Source organism: Ambystoma mexicanum, chromosome 4p (assembly GCF_040938575.1).
Source record: "Ambystoma mexicanum isolate Mex_15411 chromosome 4p, UKY_AmexF1_1, whole genome shotgun sequence".
NCBI classification, from domain to species: domain Eukaryota; kingdom Metazoa; phylum Chordata; class Amphibia; order Caudata; family Ambystomatidae; genus Ambystoma; species Ambystoma mexicanum.
Genome location: NC_090927.1, coordinates 609,146,428 through 609,161,718, shown reverse-complemented (window position 1 = coordinate 609,161,718; position 15,291 = coordinate 609,146,428). Strand labels below are relative to the sequence as shown.

Below are 15,291 nucleotides of genomic sequence, written 5' to 3'. Positions count from 1 at the left end.
CACAGGAGGTTCTCGGAAAGTCTAATACCCAGGTAATCATAAGTATTCACCTGTTCCAGGATGTTACCTTCAATTACGATATTTAGTTTGGACCATTTCGAAAGCCTGTACCTAAATACATAGATTTGGTTTTATCAGTGTTAAGCACAAGACACAGATACAATGATGTGACCATAAACCGTCTCCATAAAAGTCAAATTATTCAACATCTAGCCAACGCGTTTCGGATGGAACATCCTTCTTCAGGGCTTGTTCAACAATGACTTTAGTTGGTACATTCATTCAAGTTCATCTGTGTTTCTGTAATCAATAATCATTCTTAATTCAGTGCTGGTGTTCCCGCTAAAACCACTTTCTGATTCCAAGATAAAGTTCCTATTCAACTAACCTTCTAGGTGTGTATTTCAGTGATGATGTAATTGGTAGTGCAGTTGCCTCTTTCGGCAGTACACTTCTCTCTTCACAAAATAATGTTACCTACGTGAAATAATGACATTTGTCACTGTCCAGATGTAACAGAGGATCCTATAGCCCAGTGTGGGCCTAATGCGATGCTTATAAATTAGCTGCTTTAAAGTTTTACATGGGTTTTAACACGACGATCTTCAGCCAATGGTATTTCCCTCTTAATTCACCCCACTCCGACGTGAGCGGTAGAGCTGGTTCGTTGTCCCCCAGCACAGATGCACCTAGGAGACATAAGTTGTGTCTCATCACTCTCGAAGACTTGGGCTGTACTCCTCGCTTGTCAGCCTATTTAAGTTAGCTTGCCCCGTGCCTTCTGTAATTCTACTGGCCCAGTATCACAACTAGTGTGATTTTGCTCACATCCCACGCGTTCCGTCTCACTGGGCGGAACGCGTGGAGTAGGTTCCAATAATCTTTCCATATTCCCCCAGACCTTACCTGCTTATTCCCCTATTCTGTTATTAAAGTCCAATCGCAGCATTCTTAAAGCGCGATGCTCGCCTGCAGGACTCGTAGTAAGGAGAAGCGTAGCATTTTGTTTCCGCTCGAGTGGCATGTAACTTGTCGGGTTACATCTTAGTTGTAACCTGTTCAGACATGTGAAATGAATTATAAATAAGGGCTTACCTCTCAGATGCTTTCTGAAGTGTCTCAGCGTGTCGCTCCGGACAGTGGCAAGCCGCCCGTACCGCTTTGCACTAAGATAAACACTTGGTTGTCATGGTCACCGCACGCATGCACGCAGATGTCCATGACACAGAGTGTCGGCCATCTTGCTAGGGGACATATTCGGGTCCGTTGTGGCTAACCTCTCAGAGGTTCTTGCGTGTAATTCGCACTCTTTCCATGATCCTATTAACTAAACCTTAGTTTTTCACAAGAAGGGGGGGGAGGGAAAGGACAGTCTATGACAATGTCCTCTTGGCCCCACCTCTCGTAATGTCAGTTCACCTGAGCCATAGGTGTGTTCTAATCAACTTGCAACTTTGTCAATTTTCACAGATTATCGGTACCTCTTCAATAGCAGGTTTAGGCAATTTTCACCATTGCAACACAAACATTACATTTTCGCAATACTATACAGTTGCAGGATGTAGGACAACCAGATTTCTATGGACATGGTTTCTACAATCCCAGATTGTTGATACATCGAACAGTGTGATTAGCCAGTCAGAGTAATGGTGACCTTCTGTCCAATTACTTAGCTCACAATCTTTTACGCTGAAGTCATTTTTTTCAGCTTCTTACATCTGAGTCCTACACGTGGGGGTCAGGGCTGATCTAGATATAACATGGAGATCGTCTTTCCCAGATGTAGAGTTTCCGACGAACAGGGGGTCTCTTCACTTGTTTTATCTCCAAAGTATGTCTTTCTGTCCAGAGTGATGGCTCACATTCTTATTAGTCAGACTGTTCCAGCTCTTATAGATGAGGGTTGTGTTTCAACTATAACGTCCCACCCAGCTACATGTGGTGGGTATCTTGTCCTCTCATAGAAAACACCTGTATTGGGCATCTTATACTGGGCAACTTGTCCCCTCATAAGAAACACATTAGATCGAACTCGCGGTTCATCCCTGTTGGTATGAGGGAGTCTAATCTCTCGATCCATGCTATCTCTTTCTGTTAGTTTCTTGTCGATATCGCCCCTCTGTTACCAACCTTTACTTGCTCCAGCACTGCACACCTCATTTGTGCAATGTTGTGCCTTGCTTCCACAAAATGGGTTGAGACTGGTGACTTTAGGCTTTTAGTTCTTATGTTGGATTTATGTTCCGTCCATCTGGTTTTGACCTTACGTGTTGTCATCCCTACATGGAACAATCTGCATGGACATTTCAGCGTATACACTACATTGATAGAGTTGCAGGTACACAAGTGATTCAGCTTTATTGCTTATCCAGTATATGGATGCCTGATTTAATTCCCCTTTACGATGTTATCACAATGCTGACAGTTCAAGCATGGTATTGGGCCTTTGTTTATTCACTGGCATTATTTTTTTCTCAGTCATTTCTGTCCTAACCAGTGTGTTTCGAAGTGCTTGGCTGTTGCGATAAGCAAATGTAGGTACCTCTAGTATAGTTCTTTCTAGGGTCGGATCCATCTTCAGTAGCGGCCAGTTTTTCTTTATTATTGTTTTGATTTGACTACTTTGTAGAGAATGATTGGTAACCTAAACCAAAGATTTCTCTCCTCCTTTTTGTTGCGATTTTAATAAGAATTTGCTTGGCATCATTGCTACTTTTTGTTCTATGTGTTCTTGTTTGTATCCTCTTTGGTGAAACTTCAGCTTCAGTGTTGCCGCTTGTCTTCCGTATTCCCCCTCCTCTGAGATGTTTCTTCGGTATCGCATAAATTGACTGATTGGGACACTATTGTTGTTTTGGATGAGAGCTGGTAGCTATTAATAAGCTGTTTCTGTGATGTTGGTTTGGTGAAAACACAGGTGTGTAGCTCCGTCTCAATACTGTATATCGCTACGTCCAAAAAGTGTATTTTGTACTTGCTGTGTTCTGTAGTAAATTTAATTTGTGATGCATCTGATTCACCATATGAAAGAATTCCTCCAGTTCCTTCTCTGTTCCATTCCAGATTCTAAAAATGTAATTTATGTACCTTACAGATATAGTGAGATGTTACAACCATCTGTTCGAGTTTAGCACATATTCCGTCTCCAAATACAACATAAAGGTATTGGCATAGCATGGGGCCATTGCTGCCCCCATGCTCGTGCCCGATACCTGCAGGTAGTATGAGTTTCAGCAATTCTAGGATGAAAACTTTGTCGCTTCCACATGGTCCTGTCTGTAGAAGAAGCCACTCCATGGCCTCAATGCCTGCTTCCTTCAGGATGTTAGTATAAAGTGACGTGACATTGATCGTAAATAGGATGTCACGCCCTATCTCAAATTTAATCCCTGCCAGTTTTGACAGGAAGTCTGTGGTGTCCCTGATGTAGGTGGGACTGTTTTGAATTAGTGGTTGTTTCAATCTGTCCAGATATTTTGCTAAAGGCTTTAATACGCTTCCCATTGCTGCTATAATGGGTCTTCCTGGTGGGTTATTGAGTCTCTCGTGAATTTTTGGTAAGATGTAAAATACCGGCATGATGGGGTGTCATGTCTCCAGAAACCTTCTTGTTTTCTCTCTTATGTGGTTGGTGCTTTCTCCCTCGTCCAGTACCTCTTTGAGTGCCTGTACTTTCTCTGTGGGGTTGAAAGATATTCCCTGATAGGTTTCTTTGTCGCCCAACTGTCTCTCCACTTCTGCAAGATAATCTGTCTTGTTTAACAGCACCAAGGCCCCGCCCTTGTCTGCCGGTTTAAAAATTATATCTTGATTGTCCAGTAGTCCTTTTAAGGTCAGAAAAATGTGTGTGCCTCTTCTGTTTAAATTTGAGTTTCTTGAAGTCGGCTAACACCTTCTTTTCAAATACCGTCAGAACGTGATTCTTTACCGGTGGGTAGAATGTGCTCTTCGGAGGCATTTCTAAATATTCGGATTGTTCTCCTAAAGACTCCTGCGAATCTTCCTCAATGGAATCGAAGAAGACCTTCAGTTTCAATTTATGCATTAATTTTAAAAAGTCTATCTTTTCTTTCAATAGACTGCTACAATATTGTGGTACGAACGATAGTCCCTTGTATAGCACTTTCAATTCTATTTTGGATAGGGAGTAAGAAGAGATGTTTACTACTAGCTCTTTTTGGTGTTCTTCCTCTGATTTTTTTCTTCTGTCCTCTCTTGACTGGTTTAACTCTAAAAAAGGAGCAGGTCTAATTCCCGTCTCCCTGTCCTCTGTTGCTGATGTTTCCGTTGACTTCTCTACTTCAGGGACTACTTCAAGTTCTGTACTCGATGCGCCAGATGAGAATGATTCTGGATTTGGGATGTTAGGTTTAGGACGTTGCGGGTTAAAAGGTGAAGGATTCTTCCGACTATAGTATTCCTGCCACGTGTATACAATGTCCATCTTATAATCCTGTGTGTCTCTGCAGAATGTTCAATTTTTTTTTTTTACTTCAAGTTCCTGTTTGTATCGTGCTAGTTTTATGTTGGTTTCCTCCAGAGTCTGTTCTATTTCTGCTTTAGACAAAGTTTTACTCAGGATGACTTGGATGTTAGTGATTTCCTCTTCGATATTAGTTAAATTATGTGCCAATTCCTCTATCGTTAGTAGGATGAGGTCTAACAAACATTAGTTTAGTATCTGTCTCCACCTTTTGACGAAATCTGGATTCTCCTTACACAGAGTTGGTTCTAGGGGGACTCTTAGCCAGCATTGTGATAACATCATAAAGGGGAATGAAATCAGGCATCCATATACTGGAAAAGCAATAAAGCTGAATCACTTGTGTACCTGCAACTCTATCAATGTAGTGTTTGCGCTGAAATGTCCATGCGGATTGTTCCATGTAGGGATGACAACACGTAAGGTCAAAACCAGATGGACGGAACATAAATCCAACATAAGAACTAAAAGCCTAAAGTCACCAGTCTCAACCCATTTTGTGGAAGCAAGGCACAACATTGCACAAATGAGGTGTGCAGTGCTAGAGCAAATAAAGGTTGGTAACAGAGGGGCGATATCGACAAGAAACTTTAACAGAAAGAGATAGCATGTATCGAGAGATTAGACTCCCTCATACCAAGGGGGATGAACCGCGAGTTCGATCTACTGTGGTATTCTTTGTGCACTATAGTATTGATAGTGTCGTGGCATGCAATTTCAGATTAGGCGAGAAATTAATGGACCATTCCAATTGTTTGAGTGCCTCAGGTTTTTCGGATGTAGAAAGTTCCTCCCCTGTAGTTTTAATCAGGGCTAGTATTTTCTTAGCCTCTTCTTTGCTAAATCCAAGTACCTCTGCTCTGTTAGTGGTTGTGGAATGGTGATGCCAGATGTCCGGGGATATTTGACGTTCCACAGCGTTCGGTGCATTCAGATCCTTCCCCGCTACCAACTTCCAAAAGCTGATAAAATCACCTGCTCTACAAACAGACAATAGATCGTCCCATTTGTTGCTTTCCAACACCTCCTCCTTTTTCACAATAGTATCTGTATAGACTGACCTGAGGGTTCTTTGATGTTCCTTATCAATCGTCAATTCATTTTTTAGTTATGATAGCAATCTGTCTTGGCGATTTTGCATTTATCATCAAGCCATCCCTTGTTCAACAAAGCTACCTGCTTACTCTTCCTCGCTGGTTTAGTAAAAAAAAGGAAGCCTAGCATGTACCAGCTCATTATAGCTATCTAGGAAACTCGACACAGAGGTGTTATCTATACAGATAGTCGTGAGATAAGGTTCAATAGTGCCATAAATATTGGGTTTAAGAGGAGGATGACCGATGATGGACCACTTCACACAACACCTGACATGGCACGAGAGGGTCATTGTAATAGTGCTGGGTGCACTCTATTGTCCTCCCACCAGCTTACACAGTGAATAACGCTACAAATCAGGTAATGACAGATTTCACTGCGCTTAAGAACCTGAAGGCTTGCTACATTTTCCCAGTCTGTTGCACTTATGAAAACAGTCAATCCTCGAGCTCCCACCAAGACCAACATAGGTAACTTCTGCTGGTTGGTCAGGCATGATTATGCTTACAAGCTCGCAGATTAGCATCATAAAATATACAAGCTGCCTCCGTAGCATGCTGGTGAGTGCTCATTGGATTGGCACACTCTAGAGGTGTTATTCCCACACACAAACCTGGTCATCCATAGGCCCATGAGATCTCTCAAGGGCTCAATCTGGAGATTAATGTCACCCATTGCCAGCACCAGTGGGGAGATCATGACTTGTTGTTCATGGTCAAACAAAAGAGATCCACAACTAGCTACCCTGCTTTCACACACACATCAAAACTGTAGTCGATTATTTATACAACCAGATACCAGGTCAGATTAGATGACCACGTATTTTAATCAATATACAAATCTTAACAAAAGGCTAAAATATATAAAACACAAGCCTCACATATACAAAATGTTGTATCTAAACACAACGTTCTGTATAGGACAATGACAATACAGGCGGGGAGAAATCAAAGAATGTAGAATTATTTTCAAATACTTTTGTGATGTTAGTAACAAAAGTGAGATACATTTAATATCTGTCTCCATATATTGATCTTCTCTATGGGGCGTCTACACGCATTAGTGTTTCTAGGTCTCAAGACAACCAGTATGAACTGATCTGTTTGCGGTGTATCTGCAAACCCACCTTCAGGACGCATGTCAAAGTGGGCATCAAGGCTAATTCACTCGTAGCTTCGCGCACAAGGCCTTGTGCGACAAACTGGGATTTAAAAGGACCAAAACACACTATTAAACACACTATTAAAAACAAAGCAACTAAGAAACTAAAAAGCTGAATTGTTAAACTGGTTTATGGTGCACTGGTAAGCACATTACAAATATTACAGACCTTTCAGATTTTCGTGGTGTGTGAAATATTTGCAACTATAAAGGGACGACAAATAGCCCGATAGGTTTCTTATCATTTGAACAATGTGTTTCATTACTACATATATCAAGGTTTGCACAATTGATGCTTGAAGAACAAATTATTTGTCATCAGACTTGCTATATACTTAAACGAGTACCATATCATACAATTCATGTCATCTCATTGTATTCATTATATAAAGTCTAAGCTTGTCATGCTATTCATAGTACTTGGTTAATTCATAATTACGTTCTCTTAATTACCTGGACATTGTTGGTATTAATACGTGTCCAATCTTGAGATGAAAGGTTTGTGTTCATCCATATGTGCGCCACATCATCTAGTGGCACCTCTTTTGATAGTAGTATTTATTATATCTAGTGGATTCTTGAAGAAAGGCGAACATTGTGATGTATACCACATCTCCACTATTCATGTGTTATTTGTGCACTGTGCACAATCTGCCTCTTGTCCCTCTTCCCTCCCGCTTCCTTATTCCTCCTCTTCCCCGCCTCCAGAGCAACCTGATTGGTGCTTACAGCCCAGCTCAGCAAGGCCCCTCCAGCCGATGCATTCGGCGTGCCGCCATTCCACAAACAAACCCTTGTGGAAACAGGTGAGTGAAACTAATGCCACCGACCCTCTCTGCCACTGTATATTTCAATTTTGTGGCTTTGCAACTCCAGAAACAGCGCGCAATGCGCCTCTTGTCCCTCTTCCCTCCCGCTTCCTTATTCCTCCTCCTCCCAGCTTCCCGGACCTCCTGAGCAACCTAATTGGTGCTCACAGCCCGGCTCAGGAAACAGGTGAGAGAAACTAATGCCCCCGACCCTCTCTGCCACTGTATATTTCATTGTTGTGGCTTTGCAACTCCAGAAACAGTGCGCAATGCGCCTCTTGTCCCTCTTCCCTCCTGCTTCCTTATTCCTCCTCCTCCCTGCCTCCTGGACCTCCCGAGCAATTTGTTTGGTGCCCGCGCCCCTAATAGTCAATCCAAACAGGGCAGCCCCAACGGCCAAGAGTCCAAGGCAAAGGGCAGCTCCTACATTGGCGGCTCCAGATCGTGTCTGCAGACACGATAGCAACTAAAAAAGTAAGTGTGCATGGGTGGGGAGTAAAGCAATCACTCTACTCCAGAAAGCCCTGCCACTCGACATTACCTTACCAAAACATTGACTGCCAGGTGAACATCACTTGCAACACTCTTACTATGACCACCAGCCTACGTCTATCCGATACATATTTGTGCATGTTAGCAAGTTCCACACTTATATAGAATTTGAGGGTTAGTAAGTACCACATTGGATAGAAATGTGAATTTTAGCATATGCCACACTTGGATGGAATCGTAAACATTGGCCTGCGTTGAATCTAGATAGAATGTGAATGATAGCAAGTGCCAAACTTAGATGGAATTGTGAATGATAGCATGTCCCACACTTAGATGGAGTTGTGAATAATAGCAAGTGACACACTTAGATGCAATCGTGAACATTGGCCAGCGTCGCATCTAGATAGAATGTGAATGATAGCAAGTGCCACACTTAGATGGAATTGTAAATGATAGCAGGTGCCACACTTTAATGGTATCGTGAACATTAGCCCGTGTCACATCTAAATAGGATAATGAATGGCAGCATGTGCCACACTTAGATAGAAATATGAATGATAACATATGCTACACTTGGATGGAATCGTGAACATTGGCCTGAGTCGCATCTAGATAGGATTGTGAATGTCAGTTTGTGCCACTTGGATGGAGGTGTGAATGTTGGCATGTCCCACACTTAGATGGCATTGTGATTGGTAGCATGTGCCACACTTAAATGGAATCATGAACATTAGCCTGAATCGCATCTAGATAGGATTATGAATGTTAGCAAGTACCACACTTGGATAGAATTGTAAATGTTACTTACCTATGTCTTAGCCCATAACTCAACACAAACGCTCACCCCCATATCACTATGCTTACTCTACCACCATCACTCACTTAGAGTACAGCTATACCCCTAGATCAAATTCGGCCTAGCTGCTCACATACGAACATTACCACATAAACACCTCATCATTCTAATAAAACGCAGCTATATCCTGTGACAAACCGGCCTAGTTGCACACATATGCATCCTACAGGCCTAACATAGCCAAAACCCACTCTTGATATGTTCACCCGCCAGACTGCACACATTCAACTGATAACAATATCACCACACCTAAATGCTAGGATGCAGCTACCATCAGGCAATTACACCAGCTGCACACATAACTGGTGCACCCAAGCCCCCTACGACACCTATTCTCTCAACTGACCTGGACTACGGTCTCCAAGGGCGTTCAACCTACCAGCGCTTTGAGGTCATACCAATCCTATATAGAGCGCTATATTAATGCCAAATAACATAACATTGCACTCTCCTCCTTGCACACTGGTGCCTATAAATGCAAAATGCAAAGATCAGTAAACGGCAAAACTATTGGCATTGCCGATGCTGGTTTTTAATAATGGTAAGAGCTGACACACTTGTCAGATTCCTAGACATGACTGACCCTTCTAGATTAAGGCCTGTGATGTGAAAGATGGACTTAAATGTTAATGATCGGTCAAGTCACATTGATACACATTTGCATGTAATGGTAATGGTTTTGGTATCCACAGTGATTTACAAAATAGTATTTGTGTATGAATGTTACTATTACTGTCATACGTAAGTAGTGTAATGTTTCAAGTTATTTGTTTTAGAATGAACTCTAAATATGAATATGAGCCCTCATTTGTGGTAGCCAGAAAAAATGCCACCTGAGTGATAATCGATCAGAGAATACAACATACACAAACGTACATGTTGCAATTTTTTCAGGAGATCCAATGTCTGCTTTATAATTACATTGTGCATTTAATACCATATTTCTTTCTTTTGTAAATATGCAGTGAAGAAGCTGAAGCCCTTGCAAAAAAACTGAAATTGAGATTCTATCGCGCTTCAGTGAAGGAAGACCTAAATGTAACTGAAGGTAGGTTGTGTGCTTGTGATATGGAATGCTATGAAATCAGCAGCTGCAATAATGGATTGGGAGCATTTGATGAGAGTGTTCCAAATGTAAAGAAGCCTGCTTAGTTTGCAAATTAAATCTAAGGTATGAAGCCACCTTTTCTTAAAAATGGGCTGAGTGGGGCTTAAGAACGTACTGGCCCATGGACTGGCAAGGAAGGAATGAAAGAGCAACGCAAAAATTAACATAATATGGCATTAGTGGCCACAACGGCAGTCTGATGTGGGGGCCATACTGTTCTGCTATCCCAACTTGATAGGGTCCAAGCAAAGGCCTTCAACAAAGTATTAGTGCCATTATTGACTGGGTCAGTCTGCACCAGCAGTTAATGTCATTAGTAGCACATAGGCATAATGTCCGAATCACTAATGGTGTTAAAGGTTTTCTTTCTTCTACGGATGCTCTTGAAAGGGAAGCACACCCAGGTAAACCTGGCTGGCATGGAAACAAGAAAAGGGCAATTCAGAAAATGCTCTTTTTTGAGTAAGGATGATAGCTAAGGGTCCAGAGGTGGTTAAGTGTGAGGAGTGTGGCTATATGGTGGGTGAGAATGAGCGAGGGGAGTTAGAGTGAATGTTGTTTGGGTGAGTGGAGGCCATTCCGGAAGCTGGACTTCATCTTGCTTGTAACATACTATAATTGCCAGATTCAGCAGATGATCCAAGCAAACTGTTTGGCTGCGCTCCGCATACCTTGTGCTAATGCATGTTCCAACAAAGTAAGGAGCAGTTTTCTGGTCGCGCTAGTAAATCTTCAAACAAATTAATACCTATGATACAATTATAAAATGTACAATATACTGTTTTTAGCACAGTCATTTTGCCTACTTCCCCATATCGCTGGTATCAAGATTCATCTTGGGGGACTGTAGTAATGTTGAGCAATGATACAGGGAGGGCACATTTCTGAGTCTGACATGCTTTATTTATTATCATGAAGTCCAAGTTCATGTTAAGTTAAAGGCCTATAAGAACTAAGGCACAATCTATAAACGTCACTGTAGCACATTGTCGGTAACGGTACAATAGAAAATGGGTTTCGTCAGGTGTTCCAAAACCTAGGAATAGTTTACATGAACATAATTTACAAACTGGAGATAAGATTGCTTGGTAAAAGGGGCTGCTGACCCTTTTCTGCTGGAGGTAATGTGTAGTTATTAGATGGATTTCCATTTTTAGTGCTTTTTGAAAAAAGAATCCTTCTTCCCTCACCCCTCTCTCATAATCCCCTTTGTGTGATCCAGGCATGCCATAGGCCAACGAGGCCCTGTGACCCTCCCATATAACTATTTCTCCGGTTACCCCTGGGCACCCTTGCCTGGGCAGCCGGTGAAGGGCAGAGGCTAGTTGTGGCTCCTATTTCTGTTCACCTGCCACTGAAGCCCTGCTTCTGCCACGCTTGTGCACAATCGGTGGGATTAACAACCAGGGAAGGCAAAACAAGTGGGTCGAGGGGAATGCAGGGAGCAGGGGGGGGGGGAGTGTGGAAGGGTGAGGAGTCCAAGCACATGGCACTGTAGCCGTGGACCGCTACACCGCAGACACCTACACAGGGACCTGCAGAGTCTCCCTGACAGTTTGCACCCGGAAGCATAATTGACGTAGACCACCAAGGACTATTCCTCAAACGTACCAAGACGATCCCAGAGAGTGGACCGCTAAACACTAACTTGGATATTTAATTTCCTGTGGCCAATTCGAGGCGAGCCTGCTGGAAAAAATGGGCAAGACTTTTGTCCCCTTTTGAAGACTTACCCATGAACATACACATCCTGGCAGGGGGAGACTGGTTCAGAATGGCCAGCAGTGGAGGAGCACCAAGAGACAAGCGGGAGCAAGAAAGGAGTGGTGGCTTGTGGAGAAGATGGTTGGAGATGGTGAGATACTGGCTTCGGTGTGAAAGTGGTTCTGCAGTTTTGAGTGTGCAGGTTTGTGTGGCAAATGAATAGGAAATGATTGTGAAGCGGATGTTACTGAATGAAAGGAGGGTACTAAAGTAGTGGTTGGAGACATGTGGGTAGTAGTTGGAGGCAGGAGAGTAGTGGTGTAGCGTAGCGAGTAGTGAACCAGAGTGGGAGATAACATCAAAGGGTGGAGGCGAGGACTAGATTGTGAGAAAGATACCAGAGAGACGAGAGAGAAAAACATTTGGAGCAGTGTAGAAAAAGAGAGGGGAGAGAATGGTTGTGTAAGATGAAGGATCTTCAAGTGTGTGCAAGGCACCTCCACATTCCCTGTAGAAAACAAACATGTGAATAGAATTAGGACAGCTAGGAATTTCATGAGGAAGTTTAGAGAATCCTCGTCTTCATGAGCAACCCATAGCTAAAGGTAGTAATGAACAGTAGGGGTTGCCGTTCGTTCGCACTAACCTAGGGCTTGGATACCTGGGTTAGGGAGAATATCCCAAGGGAGACTATAGAGAGGGGCCGCCTTAAGGCGCACACATATATTAATAAAACCCTTGACCCATCATTGAGACAGTGATTTGTCTATCTGTGACATAGTGCAGTGTCTTGCAGTAGTACTGTACTTAATTATATGGTGTGTTCTGCTCCTAGATTTGCTTTGGCTTCCCCTCTTCCATTAGATCACAGTTCCTCAAGGTTTAGTGTTAGCCAGCTTCTTCTGGTGGTGGTTGTATGGCCTTTGCATGTTGGTGTGATGATAGTGAAAGCTGTCATTTGGTGGTTGCTCTCGGTTGCCTGAATTGGGGCTGGAGGGTGTTGTAGCGTGCAGGATGGTGGTCATCAGACCTTCATAGACGATTGCATAGAGCATTTGGCCTTTGGTAGGACTTGCTCCTTTTACCATTGGGTTGAGGTGGAAGATGCCCTGATAGGAGCTCAGATTTCTAAGTGCTGATTCTGTTGGTTCCACAAACCAAATGTTGAAACATCTGTGCACGGTTAGGTGTTTGCATTCTTCTGCAACGTTGGCAATTATATCAGAGTGTTTCTGCAAAGGCTGAGTTTTACTCGGGTGGTCGGTAAATCAGTCAGAAAGAGGGTGGTTTGATGATTGTGAGGTCAATCAGAGGTCCAACACAGTCCAGGAAGACTGTGTGGCGAGAGTTCGAGCTCCTAGATTTCCTGTGTAAAATACAATGTACTGTCAAAGGTAGTTTCCAGCTACTAGGTGCTGCAAACCAAGGCACATTGCATTGATGCATATGGCTAAATATTTGTAGGTGTTCCAAACAAAAGCAGATAGCAATACTATTATGTTTTGCTCAGAGGTTGAACCAGACAAAATACTGTTTTCTTCTGAATTTGGTTTCAGACACAAGCAGGCAGCACTGCTGTGTTCTATCTCTTAAGTGCCCCACAAAAACCGCACAGCACCATCAATATGCACCCAGGCATCCCGGACAAATTGTATATTGCATTCCATTCTACCTCCCTCCACATCTAGAGGCGTCCAGGACAAAGCGCAGTCAACATACAACACTGTATCCTGGACCTGTCCCTTACAAATAAGCTTGTGGCACTGTCCTTCTGTGATCTGCACCTGGGTACACCAGTTTAATAGGAAACTGCACGGCCTGCAGCAGCTCTTTGCAGCCAAACTGCCCACGATCATACTTAACACCTGGTATTGCATCGTTACTTCAATCTACCCATTCTCTAGTTCTGGCATATCCTATTTCTCCCTCTGTCAGCCCCAGGGGCTCTCTGGATAAAAGCACTGTGTACAATAATCGTATGTTTTCTTCTGATTTCTGGAGGTCCATGAGGTAAAACGTGTAGCATTGTACGCTGTTGTCAATGCCTAGTTGACCTGAGGTACCAACGTCTTGCACAGTATCCTATTGATCTACTTTACCGTACCACTGCATAACCTGAATTTTCTAAGCACAAAGTCATAGAATCAGTTTGCTAAATCAATCTGTAAGGAGAAAGAACCAATTTCCAACAGCTTCAGGGTCCAGAATTGCTGGTTGCTATTTAGCTCCTGCTTATTTTATTTACATTTGTAAAGCGCACAACAGCCCTTGGGCATCGTGGCGCTGTTGCAGAGAGCTTACTTAGTTGCGATGTTAGTACAGACAGTGCAGGCATTTGAGAACATCGTACAATATGCACTGAGGATATGTTTCATGAAGCAGCAAATACAGTGTGTCCCTTGGTTACATTGGAACATGGATTAAGCACATCTTGAACAGGTAAATTAAGCAATTGGGTTTTAAGAACTTTGCGAAAGGTGGTGTAGGCTCTGTATAGTTTTTCCCTCCCACATTCTCCCCAACTCTCAACGCTGCTGTTCCCCATTACCAACCCGTGCAGCTTCCCACTGAATCCCTATCTGTAGACCACTAATGATTATGCAGAATAGCCTCACCCCAAGTGTTCTGCCTCTACTTTCCTTCCTTTTGTCATCACCAATGATCAATAGTGTGGCTTCTACGGATGATAGTAAACCTGGCCCCTGAAATGTCAGCGATTCGAGAGCCCAGATCTGTTGAACAACTTTGTATGAGGTTGTGGCATTTGACCAACATTTGCGAATGACTGGAGGAAGCTTTAGGGAGGTAGAAGCCACATACTGGTTTAGCAATGGGGTGGTTATGCTGGTGTCTAGGAGCAATATGACTATTTGGGAAGGTTTATAAAGGATCAACCAGGAGACCTCTAAGAGATATTCAACTTATAAGGGGTCAAATGTAACAGAAAATGGCATTCCATTCCATGGGGAATTTAGATTTGCGATACACTATATACTAGCTCCTCAATCCCTTGAAGGTAGCGCTTCTCTACTAGATGATGACCGATATCATGGGGTTGCTTTTGCACATGAAATCTTAATTGAATCCCTCAAGGAAGCTTATGTGTTCTTATCCGCTCTCCAAAAATCATATTCACAAAATGTTAGCCCATTAAGATAACTATCCTTTAATAGGCTGCTTCTATTCATTTTGTGATGATGCCAAGTCTATATAAGGTTATCAGATCTAATCCAGTGAAACACGTACATATGAAAAGGTATAAGCTACCAATGGGCTTGACTCTACTCTAGAGCATGTGGCAGATGAGTTTAAAAATAGGGGGTGGGGGATATAGCCAATTAACAGACTTCACCTCCCAATATACACCCATTGAACCATGCCATTCCTACCATGCTCACATGTCAACATCTCAGAGCTACAGACCCCATGACCCGTATCGCAGATCTATTCCACTTTTTGTGCGTTAGGAGTACTCTACACGAAAAGAAGTGCTTCTAGCCTAGAAGAGCCCAATTAGCTTGAAACCAGTAGCTACTTTTTGCTCACCAGGCCAACTGGTGCCTTACAAGCATGCATACGTGAC

The 15,291-nt window shown here is 42.9% G+C and overlaps 1 protein-coding gene across 3 annotated transcripts in view; it reads left to right on the top strand.

Annotated features, from left to right (window-relative positions):
• The window catches only part of RAB23 (RAB23, member RAS oncogene family), a 318,320-nt gene that overhangs the window by 171,247 nt on the left and 131,782 nt on the right, over positions 1–15,291 (top strand). For all 3 annotated transcript variants that reach the window (XM_069606185.1, XM_069606183.1, XM_069606184.1), the window contains exon 5: positions 9,862–9,944. In XM_069606185.1, the coding sequence (XP_069462286.1) occupies positions 9,862–9,944 (83 nt within the window). The remainder of the gene's footprint in view (positions 1–9,861; positions 9,945–15,291) is intronic.